At 37.4% G+C, this 16,361-nt stretch overlaps 1 protein-coding gene across 1 annotated transcript in view; it reads right to left on the reverse strand.

Annotated features, from left to right (window-relative positions):
- The window catches only part of STK3 (serine/threonine kinase 3), a 313,046-nt gene that overhangs the window by 230,294 nt on the left and 66,391 nt on the right, over positions 1-16,361 (reverse strand). Inside the window, exon 5 of the mRNA XM_033126415.1 lies at positions 371-535. Within this exon, the coding sequence (XP_032982306.1) occupies positions 371-535 (165 nt within the window). The remainder of the gene's footprint in view (positions 1-370; positions 536-16,361) is intronic.

Consider the following 16,361-nt stretch of genomic DNA (forward strand, 5'->3'; position numbering starts at 1 on the left):
TCAAATACTACTGATTACATATGAAACTGACTATTTTTCTAAAATTTCAAGTAGTTATGACATGATGTATTTAGCAATTTTGAATTCTGAAATAACCAAGAGTCCATAAGTAACTTATCTCCACTTCTATCATTAAAGATAGCCATTAAAAACAGTATTATAACAATGAAAGCTACAAAAATGAACCAATGCAGCTTTCCTCTTAAATTGCAAATAAAAGCAATAAATAATACTCAAATTATGGCTCCTTCTCCCCAAGAGCAATAAAGTTATGCATTTCTTTCCATACCCCCCAAAAAGTTATTAAAGTCTAGTCACAATCAAACCTGGACATATAAGCCAAAAGTATTTTCAAAATTATTATACTTACTGTTAATTGACCAGCCACGCCAAAATCTGCCAATTTTGCATGTCCTTCTGTATTAAGGAGAATGTTTCCAGCTTTTATATCTCTGTGTATTTTCCTCATGAAGTGTAAATATTCTAGTCCTTTCAAAGTAGATTTAAGAATAGTTGCAATTTCATCTTCCGTTAACTGGAAGAAATATTTTAAAAACTAGATTCAAATACCATCTTAGATAAACTCTTACAAGAGAGTACTGGTATAACAAGCACTTCTTTCTAATGACCATCAAACCTCTAGGAACAGCTAAAAAGTAAAGAACTGAGGACTTCTTTTTCCCCCATAAATACTTTGTCACTCTTATTACAAACTTTATTGATGAAAGAAAATTTCATTAAATTTCTCCTTTCTTTAAAATTTTAAATGTCATTCGTAAAGCATATAACATATCCCGAGTATCAACATGACCCTAAGAAATCACTGTTTCCCACATCTTCTAATACTGAGGTAGCAAAATTGCAGCTATCTGTCCCGAGAAAGTAAATTCAGACACTCTTCCCTGTGATGTCTCCCAGTCTTGAAGAAAATAAAAACCAACAGTTTTACATGATAAAGAGGAAAGGAGGAGGGGTGGCTTGCCAAGAGTCTCCTGCATGCAGCACCAATAACACTCCGCCTGCGTCTATCCAGGTCATTCCTCACCCACACAAGCTCTGGATTTCTGGCCCTAATAATGAGAACGGAACTGATATATGAAAATGTCTGTGAAAGACTAGGAAAATAGAAACACAAAGGAAGTTCTTGCAAAGAGGTTCAGTAACTTCCTTCTTTTCACACACAAGTGAGATGGAATCAAGATGTGACTCCTGTCTGATCATAACCATTATGGTATACTGCCTATCTTGACAAACCTTGTTAAAATTATTAAAGCCACTATTTTTATTGAAAACATCCTCTTAGTTTTTAAATGCATCCAAGTAATATCAAAAGCTCAGAATAATAAAACCTACTTCTCACTACAAGCCCAAAATCTACTTCTTACTACAAGCACAACCAACAAAAATAACCCAAATAAGTAAGCTTAGGATAGAAGGAAAATCTCAATTTATACAAAGATAAAGGACACTGCTCTAGAGGAGGGGGGAAAGAAGTTCAAATGCTCAACAGTGGGATAATAAATAGAAACATATAGTGGAAATTAAAAAGATAAAAATATAAAGATTCCGTAGAATGTGAAAATAACTACTGGAAGAAGCTTCTACTTCCAGCAACCACACAGTGGTTCATTTTTCATTAAGAAACAACTTGGGGGACAAGCTGGATATTCATATGCAAAAAAGAAAGTAGTTGGACCTCTACCTCATACCATATATAAAAATTTACTCACAATGGATCAACAACTTAAATATGAGTTAAAACCGTAAAATTCTTGGACAAAAAAAATCAGGGTAAACTTCATGATTGTGGGTTTGGCAATGGATCATTAGATATGACATGAAAAGTACAAGCAACAAGTGTTAAATTGATAAATTGGACTTCATCAAAATTTAAAATTTTTGTGTGTGAAAAAACACTATTAAGAAAGTGAAATAACACAAAGAATGGAAGAAAATATTTGCAATCTTATATCTGATAAAGGGTCTAGTATCTAGAATATATAAAGAACTCTTCCAACTCCACAACAAAAAGACAATCCCATTTAAACATGGGCAAAGGTCTTGAATAGACATTTCTCTAAAGAAGATACACAAATGGCCACACATGAAAAGATAGATGTTCACCATCGTCATCATTTGCCATTAGGAAATGCAAATCAAAACTACAAGGTACCACTTCACACCCCCTAGGACAGCTAGATTAAAAAAAGAGAGAAAACAACAATGCTAGCAAAGATGTCAAGAAATTAGAACTCATTGATGGTGGGATGCAAAGTGATTCAGCCACTGTGGAAAACAACATTTAGTTCCTCAAAACATTTTTAAAAAGTTAAACATAGAATTACCATTTGACCCAACTACTCTATTCCTAGGCATACACCAAAAAAAACTGAAAATTGGTACTCAAAACAAATCTATGTACATGAATGTTCATAGCAGTACTATTCCCAATGGTCAAAAGGTTGAAACAACCAAAATGTCTATCAATGGATGAATGGATAAACAAATAATATACACATACAGTAGAATACTATTCAGCCATAAAAAAGGAATAAAGTGCTGACATGTGCCACAATGAGGATGGACTTCAAAAACACTATGCTACGTGAAAGAAGCCAGCCATGAAAGGGCATGTATTGTATGATTCAATTTATATGAAATATTCAGAACAGGTAAGTCCACAGAGAAAGACAGCAGAGTGGTGGTTGCCACGGCTGGGGAAATGAGGAGCACTGCTTAAAGAGTGTGGGGGTGATGAAAGTATTTTGGACCTAGATAGAGGTGGTGATTATACAACATTATGAATACATTAATATCACTGAATTGTTTACTTTTAAATGGTTAATGTTGTTATATGAATTTCACTTCAATTTTTAAAAAGCCCTGACCATGTAACGTTTCTAAGCAAATTCAAAGATGTTTTACATTTGTGCATGGCATCGATATATAATGTCATAAACATATTGTACATGTCTTTTTGTATGCAGTAATCTTGAATAATGTGTTGGCTTTGGATCAATTTTTTTTCTTCATCAAAAACAAACAAACAACTTGGAATTCCTTCCCCTAACCTCTGAAGTACCAACTTTCCCTAACCCTTTCCAAATTAAAAGACCCTAAGACTATTCCAAGCCATCTCTCAGTCGTACATTCCTCAGTGAAAATCTAAGAGCCTTACTTACTTGATAAATCCACTCTAGTGCAAGATACCTGATCCAGAATGCCATTTACCCATTCAATAAATATTTATCAAGCACTAACTACAAGCCAGGAATTATCGTAGTTGCTGGGGATACAGCAGTGAATAAAACAAGAAATGTTCTTGCTCTCATGGAGTTTATATTCTATAGGGGAAGGGATAATTTGATAATTTGATAGAAAACAGTGTACTACAAGAAAATGTCAGTGGCAATTGCTATGAGGACAATAAAATAGAGAGCTACTGATAGAGAATTACTGAGCAAGGCTCTTTAGAGTAAACATCAAAAAGAAGCCTGAGACACTTTTTGCTGAGGTCCAAATGACATAAGGAAGACAATCATGTGACTGCCTATCTGGAAACACAGCATTCCACACAAAGGAAACAAAAGATAAAAACACTGATTCAAGAAGAAGTCTCCCACATTTGAGGTCAAGAAAGAACTAAAGTTTAGTGAGTCAGGAGACTAGTTCTAGATAAGATCTGAGAGACAGGCAAAGGCCAGATTATATAATGCTTTACAAAAGGCCATTTCTAGATTATGTAGAAATTCTAGTACTTTCAGAATTTATTCTCTGTCTTTTACCAGATGGTCTGACTTGGTGCACAGAAAGCAAGCACTATGCTCTAAAGCTGTACCTTCCAATACAGAAGCTCCCAAGCACCTGAAACACAGCTAGCCCAAATTGAGATACACTATAAATGTAAAATATACACTAAAGGTCAAGGCTTAATACAAAAAAAGAGAATATAAGATATCTCATTAATATTGATTCCACTTTTAAACGATATTTATATTTTTATTTTAAAACTTGTTAATAAAGTTTAACACAAGAAATATTAATAGTAATAAAATACTGTTATTAGATATATATTAAAAAGATTTTTATTCTTTGTAAATGTGGTTACCAGGAAATTTAAAATTATATATGTGGCTTATTCCAAGTTGGACAACACTGCACCAAAAAGAGGGTCCACAAATGCAGGAATCTTTGTTTTGTTCATATCTGCAATGCTTGGAACCATGCCTGGCATATAGGTAGCACTCGATAAATAATAATAAATGAATATAGACTTGTAGTTAAGAAAAGAGAGACGATACCACATCTGGTGTTCCCAATCTTTCTAAATTAATGGTCTGCAGCCAAGGAGGGGGAAGAGGAGGTAGCAGTGCTGTTCATGGCCACCACGTGGTAGCTGTGCAAGGTGATGGATGGTACTGACATAAACGCCTTGGTTTTCTCTCCTCTCCCCTCCCCGTTCCCCACTCTGAGTGTAAGAATTAAAGAGGTTGGGGGCATTACAACGGAAGTACCAGTCCATAAAACTGTGTCATGTTTAATTACTTCGGTGCTGACATTTTTAGTTATCTAGACTTCAAGTTTTATCCTCTTAACATTCCACTACTATTTCTAACCTGTAAGTCGCTAATCCTTCATTAACGCTTTGATTTGTTATCTCTGCCGCTGTGCCTATATTTCAGAGCCATACTGTATTTCAGGGTCTCAGGACCTGTTTGATTTCAGTGCTGGAAAGCATGTGCCACTGGACAAATCCACAACAAGACTAAAAGAAGATTTGACAAAGATATACTGTTTCATGAACTCTGGCTTTGCTACATGATTTCAAAGGTTCATTCCAACTCTATGATTCTATAACATATTAACAAAAGATCCTCAGAGTCTTTCTTAACAACTAAATAAATTCACAATAATGTGGACATCCATTGTGGGGACAGAGTCCCAAGGAGCAGTTTCCAGGCTCTCGGCCTCACGTGGAAAGGTGCTGGCTCGGGTAGTAGATGGCCGTCAGCTGTGACTAGTTGGCCATCAGCTGTTACCACTTAGCCAATTAGCCCCTGATATAACTGCCGTGGCTGCGATGGTTGGGGAGAGAGTCGAGAGTCTAGTCGAGGGAGAGAGTCGGTTGGTTGGCAGGCAGAGAAACGGACAGCAGGTTGCAGGTCATGTGACTCCAGCCTCCAGTGAGACTATAGTGGTACAACTCCCCTACCTATGGCTCCATGGGTGTTCCTTTTTGGCCTCACCATGTCCTGCGTTCTTATGTGGGGAGTGGGACCCGAGGCCCCGCAGGCCGCCCCGCACGACACCTTCTATGTGAAGATAGTATTTCTCTTACATGTTTGAAACCTTCGGAACACTCAGATCTGGGGCAAGAAGTGCAACGCTGGGCTGCCAAGATGGACGTACAATGGTTGTTTCATACCCCATATAACCCACTAGCAGCTGGCAGGATTGAACGCGACAACAGCCTTTTGAAGCAAGGCCTCCGGGTGTCAAAAAACTCTCCCACGATGCGTGACTGGGCCTCACGTCTATGGGACGTCTTGAGAATCCTGAATGAGAGACCACGGAAGGGAGGGCCTGCACCAGTAGAAGCTCTGCTACATCGAACGGCCACTCCCATTCAATTACAAGTTACCACAAGTGACATCTGTTAAAACCAAGCTACAGCAGGAATGGAAACATTTTGCTGCCAGCACCCACATGCTTGAAAACAGGTGAACGGGAGCAATGGACTTGGCCTTGGCAGGTCAAAAGCACCCACTGTCGATGGTTGGGCTGACAGACCCATGGGGGGTCAGTTTGACTCATGATTTGCAAGTGTCGTCAGGGATGGTGGCTGAGTGGCCACCACAAGTGACTGTAGTATACGGAGGTCCCGATACCGGGATGATTTTGCGGGGAACCTATGTGCTCTCATGTGGCCTATTATGGGGTCTCCTGTTCTGTTACATGTTGAAACTATGCAAGGAACCCCAAACACTGCCATAAAGGCCTGGTACCACAAACCGGGAAAGGTGCCAGTGGCAGCGACCCTCCTTTCCCAGGACAAAAAGCTAGCACGTATCCTCACAGATGGAAGGGATTTGCCATTGTTGGTTCCTAAGACTACTGTTTCTTTCTGTCCATTGGTGCCTGTAGGCTGATATGACACAAGGACCCTCCCGGAACATGCTTGCCACGTAAATTTTGAGGCGAGACCCTGTAGAGGTGGAGTGTGGGGACAGAGTCCCAGAGAGTGGTTTCCAGGCTCTCGGCCTCACGTGGAAAGGTGCTGACTCGGGTAGTAGATGGCCGTCAGCTGTGGCTAGTTGGCCATCAGCTGTTACCAGTTAGTCAATTAGCCACTGATATAACTGCCGTGGCTGCGCTGGTTGGGGAGAGAGTCGGGAGTCTAGTCGAGGGAGTGAGTTGGTCAGTTGGCAGGCAGAGAAGCGGACGGCAGGTTGCAGGTCATGTGACTCCAGCCACCAGTGAGACTACAGTGGTACAACTCCCCTACCTATGGCTCCATGGGTGTTCCTTTTTAGCCTAGCCACATCCTGCGTTCTTATGTGGGGAGCGGGACTAGAGGCCCCACAGGCTGCCCCACACGACAAATGGCACAGCGAGCAGGGTCTCCCGCATGACATCCATTTTTTTATTCTTTCAACAAATACCTACCTCACTGGATCTCTCATACAGATTCTGTTGAAGGTGCTGGGTATACAGTGATGAGGAAACTGACAGGCCCTGTGGGGACAGAGTCCCAGAGAGCAAGCTCTCAGACTCATGTGGAAAGGTGCTGGCTTGGGTAATAGATGGCCATCAGCTGTGACTGTTGGCCATCAGCTGTAACCAGTTAGCCAATTAGCCACTGATATAACTGCCATGGCTGCGTTGCTTGGTTGGTTGCTTGGCAGGAAGAGAAGTGGATGGTGGCTTGTGGATCATGTGGATCCTACTTCCCGTGTCTCACCTGACCACCAGAGAGACTGGGGTACAGGAAGACCCCGTGTTGGGGTACTGGCAGATGTTCGCTCCCTGTGTCTCCAACCCAGTTACCAGTGAGAATATAATGGTATGACTCCCCTATCTGTGGTTCTGTTGGTGTTCCTTTTTGGCCTCACCATATCCTGCAGTTCTTATGTGGGGAATGGGACCTGAGACCCCACATGACACTCTGCATGACAGGCCCAGTCCTATTTGAAGCCTACAATACTTGAGGGCAGAGGCTGTATTTGACCCTGAATAATTAAAGGTGAAGAGGGCATACATACCTGAAGCAAATGTGTAAAGTTTGTAAAGTCCCTCTTTATGTTCTTCTCTTTGTAATAAACCCCTTCCCTAACTTCAGGGGGTCACTTCATAGCCTGCCCTCATCAAAAAATGATGCAATATTCAATCATTCTGTTGAAAGTAAATTGATATCTTAAGACGTTTAACCATAGAGCTGGGAGGATTATGAGCGGAGCTGGGCCCCTTGTTAACTCTCTAGTATTGACTTCCTGTTGAACTCTATGGTAACCACCAGGGGGCAGGATGCAAATAAAGGGAGAAGCCATGTTGGGCCCGCCCCTTTTTCCATGTGGGCAGCCGGAGGGTAGTCCTGTCGCAAGTGTGCTTGCACTCCGGTGGTTCTCTTTTTCTTTTCCCGAATAAACCATTTTCTTTTGGTGGATTATCTGGGAAATTATTTGGCCTGACGACAACTCGTACTAATACATGGATATGTCTTACTTTAAAATTATTTGTGCTATAGTATTATTTTAACAATCCATTTGAATATCAAGCCTCAAATGTGGTATCTGCACTTTAAAAGCCTTTTAACTTCAATGATGAAATGAAAGGTTTCTATCCCTTAATAAAATCATTTAAACAACAAACAAAACATATTTTCTATAACAGAGATATAATGTCTTAAATTTTTATAATGCTTTACAATTATAAAGAGTATTGATGTGACTCTCACAACACAAATAAACAGAAACACATTATCATCCCTTTATATAGATGAGGAAACAAATTCAGAGAAATTAAGTGGTTTGTCAAATGTCATACAACTATTAAGTGGCAAAGCCCACATGTCCTCTGGCTTTACAGTCTATACTTATATCTGACCAATGTCACAAACATAAATATATGAATTGGTCTTGATATAAGAAAACAGGGAGTTGCAAGCCTTGTTCCGAGGGTGATATTCAAAGTATTTGACAATCAGTAAGGGCAATATTTAATCAGAGTAGTCACCAGCCATTATACAAATCAACCAGAATAGCTACCACTGGTTAACAACAGTAAGAATGGATACCAGCCATAAACAAGCAGTAAAACTTAGTATCAGGCAGTGCCTATGCATCTCAGCATTCAAATTTACATTTATATTTTAAACTGTGTGTCAGCCAAACAGAAAGAATATACCTGTTAATGAACCCTGCAAGTAAGCAGACTCACCTGGTCTGGAAAGTTACCTTAATTGAGGACATTACAGGTGGCTTTAAGTGTATTTTATTGAACAGAGATGCTTAATCCCACTAACACAAACATGTAGGTTAATGATTTAAACATTTTAAAGTATTTAAATACAAACAGAAGAAATCAAAGTATCAAATCAAGAGGCAGGAAGAATAGTTTCTAATAAAAAAAAACACAAAGAATTATGAGAATTTCTTAGCTTTTTCTACATGAAAACTATAAGCTTAGAAAACTTAGAAAAATATTCACAGAAAATATGATATTTAATGTATAGAATTTAGAACATAAAGAGCTCACATAAATCCTCAGAAAAGTAATAAATAAATAGGCAAAGAAATGAACACACAATTCACAAAACTGAAAATAGAGCTGGGTAACATATATGGAAAATATTAAACTGCACTAATTATCAAAGAAAAGCAATTAAAACAATGAGGTATCAATTATAAAATTATCCCGTGGGTCACGATGCTGCTGACTGGAACAGCATGTGTGTGGCAGACAGTGAGAGTATAAACTATGTGTAAAAGTGATTTAAGAATGCAGAATTATTTTCCCAAAAGCCCTAGATAACATTCATTCACTGAAAAAAAATTCATCGAGCACCTGTTCTACAATAAATTTTTTTTTAAAGTCTCTAGTAGAGTATTATAAAAAACAGTTTCAAAGTGAAATGAAACTACAGCTGAGAGCAATTAATTAGGGAAGGAAAGAGGAAGTGGCATTAAAATTAGGCTTTGAATAACAAAAGTAGTTCACTGTCCAGAAAAAGGAAAGATTACCAATAGAGTAATTCAAATAATTAACTGAAGAACACAAATAAAATAGTTATGAAAAGGCACTCAGAAATTAAGTAAGGCCCATTTTCCTTAAAATAAGAAAAACGGTAAAAAGTGATGGGCCAAATTTCAACTTTGTGAGTGCCAAAATGCAGGTAAATTTAGCAAATTTGGAGGAGTAAATGTTTACCTGGTCTCTTTGAGATATCAATGGTATCATATCAAATGAACTCAGGACAAGAGCAATATTTGTATCAACATTTAAGCCACTCTACAAGTATTTTGTGTCACTAATGGAGAAGAATAAGAAAGGAAGGACACAGGAACTTGTGTTGAATACTGTACAATTGGCCTTGATCTAGATGCTTATTTCCTAGCCTTTACACGTAGTAACTTTTTTGTTTTAAAGGAAGAAAAGAAAGGAGAGACGGAGGGAGGAAAGGAAAGAAGGAGGTTTCTTTAGTTATTTGACAGTCATTTTCCTAAATAGAGTTTTGTTTCCAAACAACCTTTAAACGTTTTAATTCATTTACATATAAACACAGCTAGTTACCAAAAGTGGTCATTTCTATTTGGCAACAGAGAGAACTATTTATACCCAATACTATATATAAAATTTAAAGTAGAATCTGTTTCATTTCTATAGTTCAGATTTTTCTCACTTCATACTGACACATATCCAACCATTTCAAAATGGTTAAGTTTATATTGAAAACATTTAGATTGGAAAAAAAAAACCACAGAAGAAAGGGTCGGCTTTACACAGAAAGAGGTAATGCAAGATTTCAGTTCTAAGATGAAAAAACCTTAGACCCATTCTCAAACCACAGCTAACACTTCTTTTAATTGTGTCAAGAATCCTTTCCAATGAAAAGTTTAACCAACTGAGTACTTCATTTGTGGATTTAATTAGGTTATCTTTAATACATTACAGGTTTTATTATATTTCTGTCACTATACAAATAGGGCAATGTCATTTTAAAATCATTTGAATCACATTTTATAGTCTTAAAAAAAAAAAAAAGGAAGGTGGGAGAGAGATAATAAACCAAGAATGAAACATTCAGTAATCAAGGATAAAAATGAGGCTTTTATAGCTGAGCTAATACATTAGAAGACGGAAGTCTACATCTGGTTTCAATACTGGTATGAATTCACTAGCAAATTTAAAAAGAATCTCATTGTACAAAAACAAAAAGATGGTTTTGATACGCTTTAGTCCTCTGGTTCTTTTGTTTCTAGAGTTTTATGATTAGTATAATAATATGATACAGTTAATATGTCACTATGTATATGGTTTTGATAAAAATGTGCCCACCAACTTGTCTCAAGGGCACATGCACAAGCAGCTTTAAAAGACAGACACTGCCTTAATGTTTTTATGCCAGTAAAAACAAATTAAGTGAGGTTTTGTAAATTTATACAAAATTTAAAATTTTTACTTTCTAAAAATGAATCTTTAACACTCTTAGCTAAACTTACCATTAACGTAATTATTTTTGCATATAAAGTAATGCATTAATTCTATATTTAGTAACTATAAGGAAAAAATTGTGACACATAACAGATAACTATAGATATTTTATTATAAAATTTTAAGTTTCAACTTTCACTGTGACTTTTCATTAAGTCTTAAAAATCATTTGATCAAAATTCACTGCTGTAATTCTTATAGTCTTTCAAGGCCTGGATTAGATCTCGCTTATTTCAAGAAATCACCCTATATTCCCCAAGTCAGGATTTACCTATCAGTGATGATAATAACATCAACAACAGCTTACATTTTTTGAGTTTTTACTATACCAGCCACATTACAGGTATCATTAAATACCCAAACACAACCGTAGAAGGTCAGCACTAACAAGAATTTACTGAGAGCATGTTACACTGCCCCTGCCTTCATGGTGCTCAGAATTTAGTGGGAAGGGAAGGAAGGGCATAGAAACAAAAAATTACAATACTAGATGATGCCTGCAACAACAGCATTAGCTCCAGGAACACTCCAGGACATCATTTCCTAAAGTTGATTATGCATCAGAACTAGTACTCTTAAAATAAAATCCAAACCATCTAATTTAACCCTCAAGACCTTGAATGATACAGTTCCTGCCAACCTTGATGATCTCACCACATGATTCTCCTTACTCTAAGAAGCCTTCACAGAGGAGGTGACTTTTGAGCTGACTTTTGAAGAATGAACAGAGTTTGTCAGGTGATCAAAGATAGAAGGAAAAACTAGGAATATGTGAAGGCAATGGGCATAACAATATATAAAGTCCAGTACTAATGGATGATTCTTTGTGTTAAAATATAATGTGTACAGGAAAATAGTGTAAAATGTGAAAGAAGGTTAGGGCCAAACTCTGCTTTATATACCTACAAATTTTAAGTAGAAAGATAACATGATCATATCTGAACTTTTAGAAGGAAAATTCTGACTACTAGTAGACTCTCAGCCAGAAAGTAGAAGTAGGAAGGCAAACATGGATAATATAATAATAAAATCATTTATAGCAGCAGCAGCTAGCTGTAGTAGTAGTTAAAGATACGTAACTATTCCTAAAATGTCAATGGAGATTTCTGTGGTGGAATTAATAATAATGAACAACTTTAGCAAATTAGACAAAATTAGGGAAGACGAAGAAGAGTCAGAGCATGCAGTGAAGTAGGAAGGCACCGAAAGTAAAATCCATATTTCTTTCGTAATTCTAACTGAAATTACCCCAGCACTAAAAAAAAAAAAAAAATCACACATGGCTTACAAAGTACCAGTCAACTAAAAAATAAAGAAAGAAATGAACATGCTTTCTAACCCAGAAGTATCCAATGGCCATAACAACACAAGTATGCCAATACATATGTACAAAAGTTTTCTGCAGCTTTAATTATTTAAAAAAAAAAAAAACTCAAAAGTTAGAACTCATTTTATCCAAAGTACTGAAAAAAATACATTCTGCTACATACAGACAGACCTATATGTACTGCTATGGGAAGCTATGTAAGATATGTCACAAGTTAAAAAGAAAAAGGCAAGGTACAGACCACCACATGCAGTACGAATCCCTGTGTAAAACAAGATATGCATATATAAAAGGTATGATCAAAACATAAGGTGAATGTTTAAATTTTAAAAAACGTATTACAGTGAAAGACACACTGCCATTAATCTCCCTAAAAAATACTCCCCCTCATTTCGAACACACTCATCCCATTGTTTTTGCCACTTTCTGAAGCAGTTTTGGAAGTCCTCGTTCATGAGTGTCTTTAGTTGCACTGTCATGACTGCCTGGAGGTCATGAATCGATTCAAAATGTTCATCTTTCATGGTCATTTTGACTTTGGAGAAGAGCCATAGGTTGCACGGTGCCAGATCCGGTGAATAAAGAGCATGAGGACACACCATAATGTTTTCATTTGACAGAAATTGCCATACCAGAAGCAATGTGTGACATAGAGCCTTTCCGGTGTGATCAACAAATACAGTGAATGCTTCTGCCAAGTGTCATCCAACAGAAAGGCAGGGATCTTCAATATGGGAAGCCGTACATCAAACCTTAGTAACAGGGTGTGACAAGTTTCAACTTGTTCGATGCAGTCAGTTGGGTGTGAGCTACGGTTGAGAGAAGGTATGTTTTAAAGTGTGATGGAAATCATCCTCCAGCATGACAATGTTCCGTGTCACACATCGCTTCTGGTAATTTTATTTGGCAATTTCTGTCAAATAAAAACATTACGGTGTGTCCTCATCCACCTTATTCACCGGATCTAGCACCGTGTGACTTCTGGCTCTTCCCCCGAGTCAAAATGATTCAGGACATTGAGGCAGCCACAATAGCACAACTAGAGGCACTCACAAAAGAGGACTTCCAGAGCTGCTTCAGAAAGTGGCAAGAATGATGGGATAAGAGTGTTCAAAGTTGGGGGGGGGAGGGCGACATTGTGAGAGGGATTAATGGCAATGTGTCTTTTACTGTAATAAAAATTTTTTTATTTAAACATTCACCATATTGTTTGATCACACCTCATATGTGCTGAAAGAACCCACAAGAAACTGTTAACTGACACTGCCCCAAGGAAGTAAAATTGAGAAATGAGTGAGGAGACACGAAGTTCCTGTTCTCCACCATTTGGAATTTTTACAATGTGCTCATGTTGCTTTTCTCCCCCCTTAATTTATATAATTAAAAGGGGAAGGGATTTATATATCTGGGCAAATGTATAGAGAATTGTGTGAAACAATTTAAATGACTTCTATCTAAAATTATTAAAATTAGAGATCTGCCACACCTAAGGAGCTAAATTATTTCTAGCTAAGGAGCTAGAAAATTAAATTACACGCATTTCTTGATTTCCTAAGATTAAACAGGACTTTACTAGATAAGACAAAATGAACTTTTAATGTTTTTCTAACACTAGAGAACATCCACTATTTCAACCAATACCATAAAATTCTTAACTCACTAGTAATTAAAAATTAAATACCATTTTTTAAAGTTTTTGCTTTAACAGTAATAAAATAGCAATTTACATTTATATTGAACTTTACACATTGCAAAATGTTCTGATACTCACCATCTGTGTTCCTCACGAGAAAACACTGAGGTAGGTAAGGCAACAACTAATATATATTAGGTCCATTTCAGGATTAGGCATCTAAAAGTTCAGAGGAGTTACACAGTGTATCCAGAGTCACAATGCTAGTAAGTTAACAACCCACAAACTGGTGCTTGGTCTTCTGGTTCCACATCCACAAGTCTTTCCACTAAACCAAATCGCTCCCAATAACCAGTCATGGTGTGCAAAGGGTCAGGCTCCTGACAGGGAGGCAGGGCTCACCGTAGATCTGGCAGTGACGGGCAGTCTGCCAGGAGAAGAATGTACAATACAAAAATAAAGTGTATGAAGGTGGGCCGGACTGACGAAAGGGAAATAGAACTGGGAGAAATGCCAAGAAGAATAGCAACTAAGGTGAAGACTGGGCAGTTTACCAACAGGGGAAGCCAAGGAAATACCTCTGTAAGCTTAATTTACTTAGTTAAGGCAGAAGAGAAAGTCTATTGGAGAGACTATGTTGTAATGTGGAAAAATCATAGAGAAAAGTGTTTATAATCCAATCAAAGGGTTTAGAAAAGATGTGATGGAGTGTGGTGTGGATGATGTATTTAATCAGAGATTAAGATGTGGCACATGATTGCTATGAAAAATTCTAAGAGATTGATCCTATGGTGCATGGTCCTGCTAATGCTGTGGCTTGGAACGTTAAGTGGCATGTGTGAAATATACTTAGAACTCAATCTCACTCTATGGGAGATACCAAATAAGGAACAAGAATTACTTTCCACACAAAAGGACTCATTCTCCTAAGATTCCAGTACAGCACTGGACAGTAGTTCCTACTCAGGGTGAGAAAATACTTGTAAGAGAAGGGGCCATGGACACCAGAACTTATACCAGGATGAGGCCTCCCTGGTCGAAAACAATCATGGGTCTTTAATCCAGATGAGCAAACTTTCCAGGAGAATTCTTATAACCAATATTTACTGCTTACATAACAGAAACAGGTTCCTTGAGAAACATCAACATTATTGTCCCTTCCTGTAATAGAAGAAAGAAAGGATTGAGGACTCAACAGTTTTGACTCCCAATGTCACCAGATACCTCTTCAAATATTTACCATTTATTTTGGGAGAGTAACTTTAGAGATTTGTTTAATGTGATCTATTCCTAATATATTTTTTGTTTTCTTTTGATTTGAGGTTTAGTAAATATATAGAAATATCTGTTATTTTTATTTTTTTTTTTTTTTGCCATTCTAACATCCATTCACCCTTCTCCTGCTAACATATTCTAATTTCCCTTTAGGAAATCACTGCATCCTCAGACCATGTATTTCTAGCAGTCACCTCCATCCTAGCTCCAGATTAGCTATATGACCTAGATCTAAGGCAATTACCACATCACATTCCAATGGACACACCAATTTGCTCAGAGAAAGGCATGTGACCCATTCAGAAGCAGTGAGGTACAAGACTGTTGGATTTCAACTAGAAAGGTATAACCCAGGTAGCTGCTGGCAGCCATCTTCTCACTATAAAGCAAGAGTCTGTATGAGTGGAATCAATACAGAGGTATCAGAACAAGATGAACGCAAGTAATTCACTTCACCCTGAATCAAGCCATGCACGAAACTAGTTCTGCAAAGATTTTTGGTATGTGAGCAAATAAATCCCCTTTTTGGGTTAAGCCAGTTTAGGGTGGGTTATCTGTAACTTAAAACCAAGAGTTGAAAGTGATGCAATAAACTTGAAGTCGATACCAAAAAGTGGGAAAGTTCCTTATAAAGAGGTTTGTATAAAGTACAAACCACTAACCAACTCTAGAAATGCTAGAAGTTATTCCAGATATTTAACAGTGTGAGATCTCTGAAGCTGATTGCTGTTTTCTGCCCCCAAACAAAAGGAGTACAATAATTGGAGGCAGGGGAAGTCTTTTAAAAGAAGCATGTAGACTTTTTATTAAAGTCTCCTTTTTGCCCTCATTTTCCTAGGACTACCTCCCCCTGCTAATAAATATTTATTCCAAATTATTAATATTGCATTTAGATTTATTTTACAGAACTCCTCAAATGTTTCAGTTTCCATTAGTTTTTATGACATACAAACAAAGGTGACCAAAACCCCTTGCTAAAAATCAACGATTTAGAGAAACTTGAGGAGTTAAGTAGCAATCTCTGAAATACCTAAATCTCAAAAGTAATACTTAAGCTTATATGTAAGCCTTTATCTGAACATTCATCAAGCCTCAGATTCCAATTTCTTTACAACCAAAATTTCTCCCGCTCTTACTCCTTCTCTCTTGGGAAAAAGAATACATACATTTAATGGGGCTCTCAGGTATTCAACATGAGAAAAACACTGGGAAAAACAGCAGGGCAACTCAGTAACTCCCTTCTACTGCTCACCACTCTATCTCATCCCACCTAAAAAAGGAGGCTTGAGAGTATAAAATAGCCACGGTTTTAAACAATAAAAAATTTATGGGATTCTTCCAGAAAAACACAAATCTGCTCAATACAAAGTACATACATTAGGAAACATAACTAGAATAGTTTAGCCATTATTATAT

The sequence above is a fragment of the Rhinolophus ferrumequinum genome, chromosome 14 (genome assembly GCF_004115265.2).
Source record: "Rhinolophus ferrumequinum isolate MPI-CBG mRhiFer1 chromosome 14, mRhiFer1_v1.p, whole genome shotgun sequence".
NCBI lineage: Eukaryota > Metazoa > Chordata > Mammalia > Chiroptera > Rhinolophidae > Rhinolophus > Rhinolophus ferrumequinum.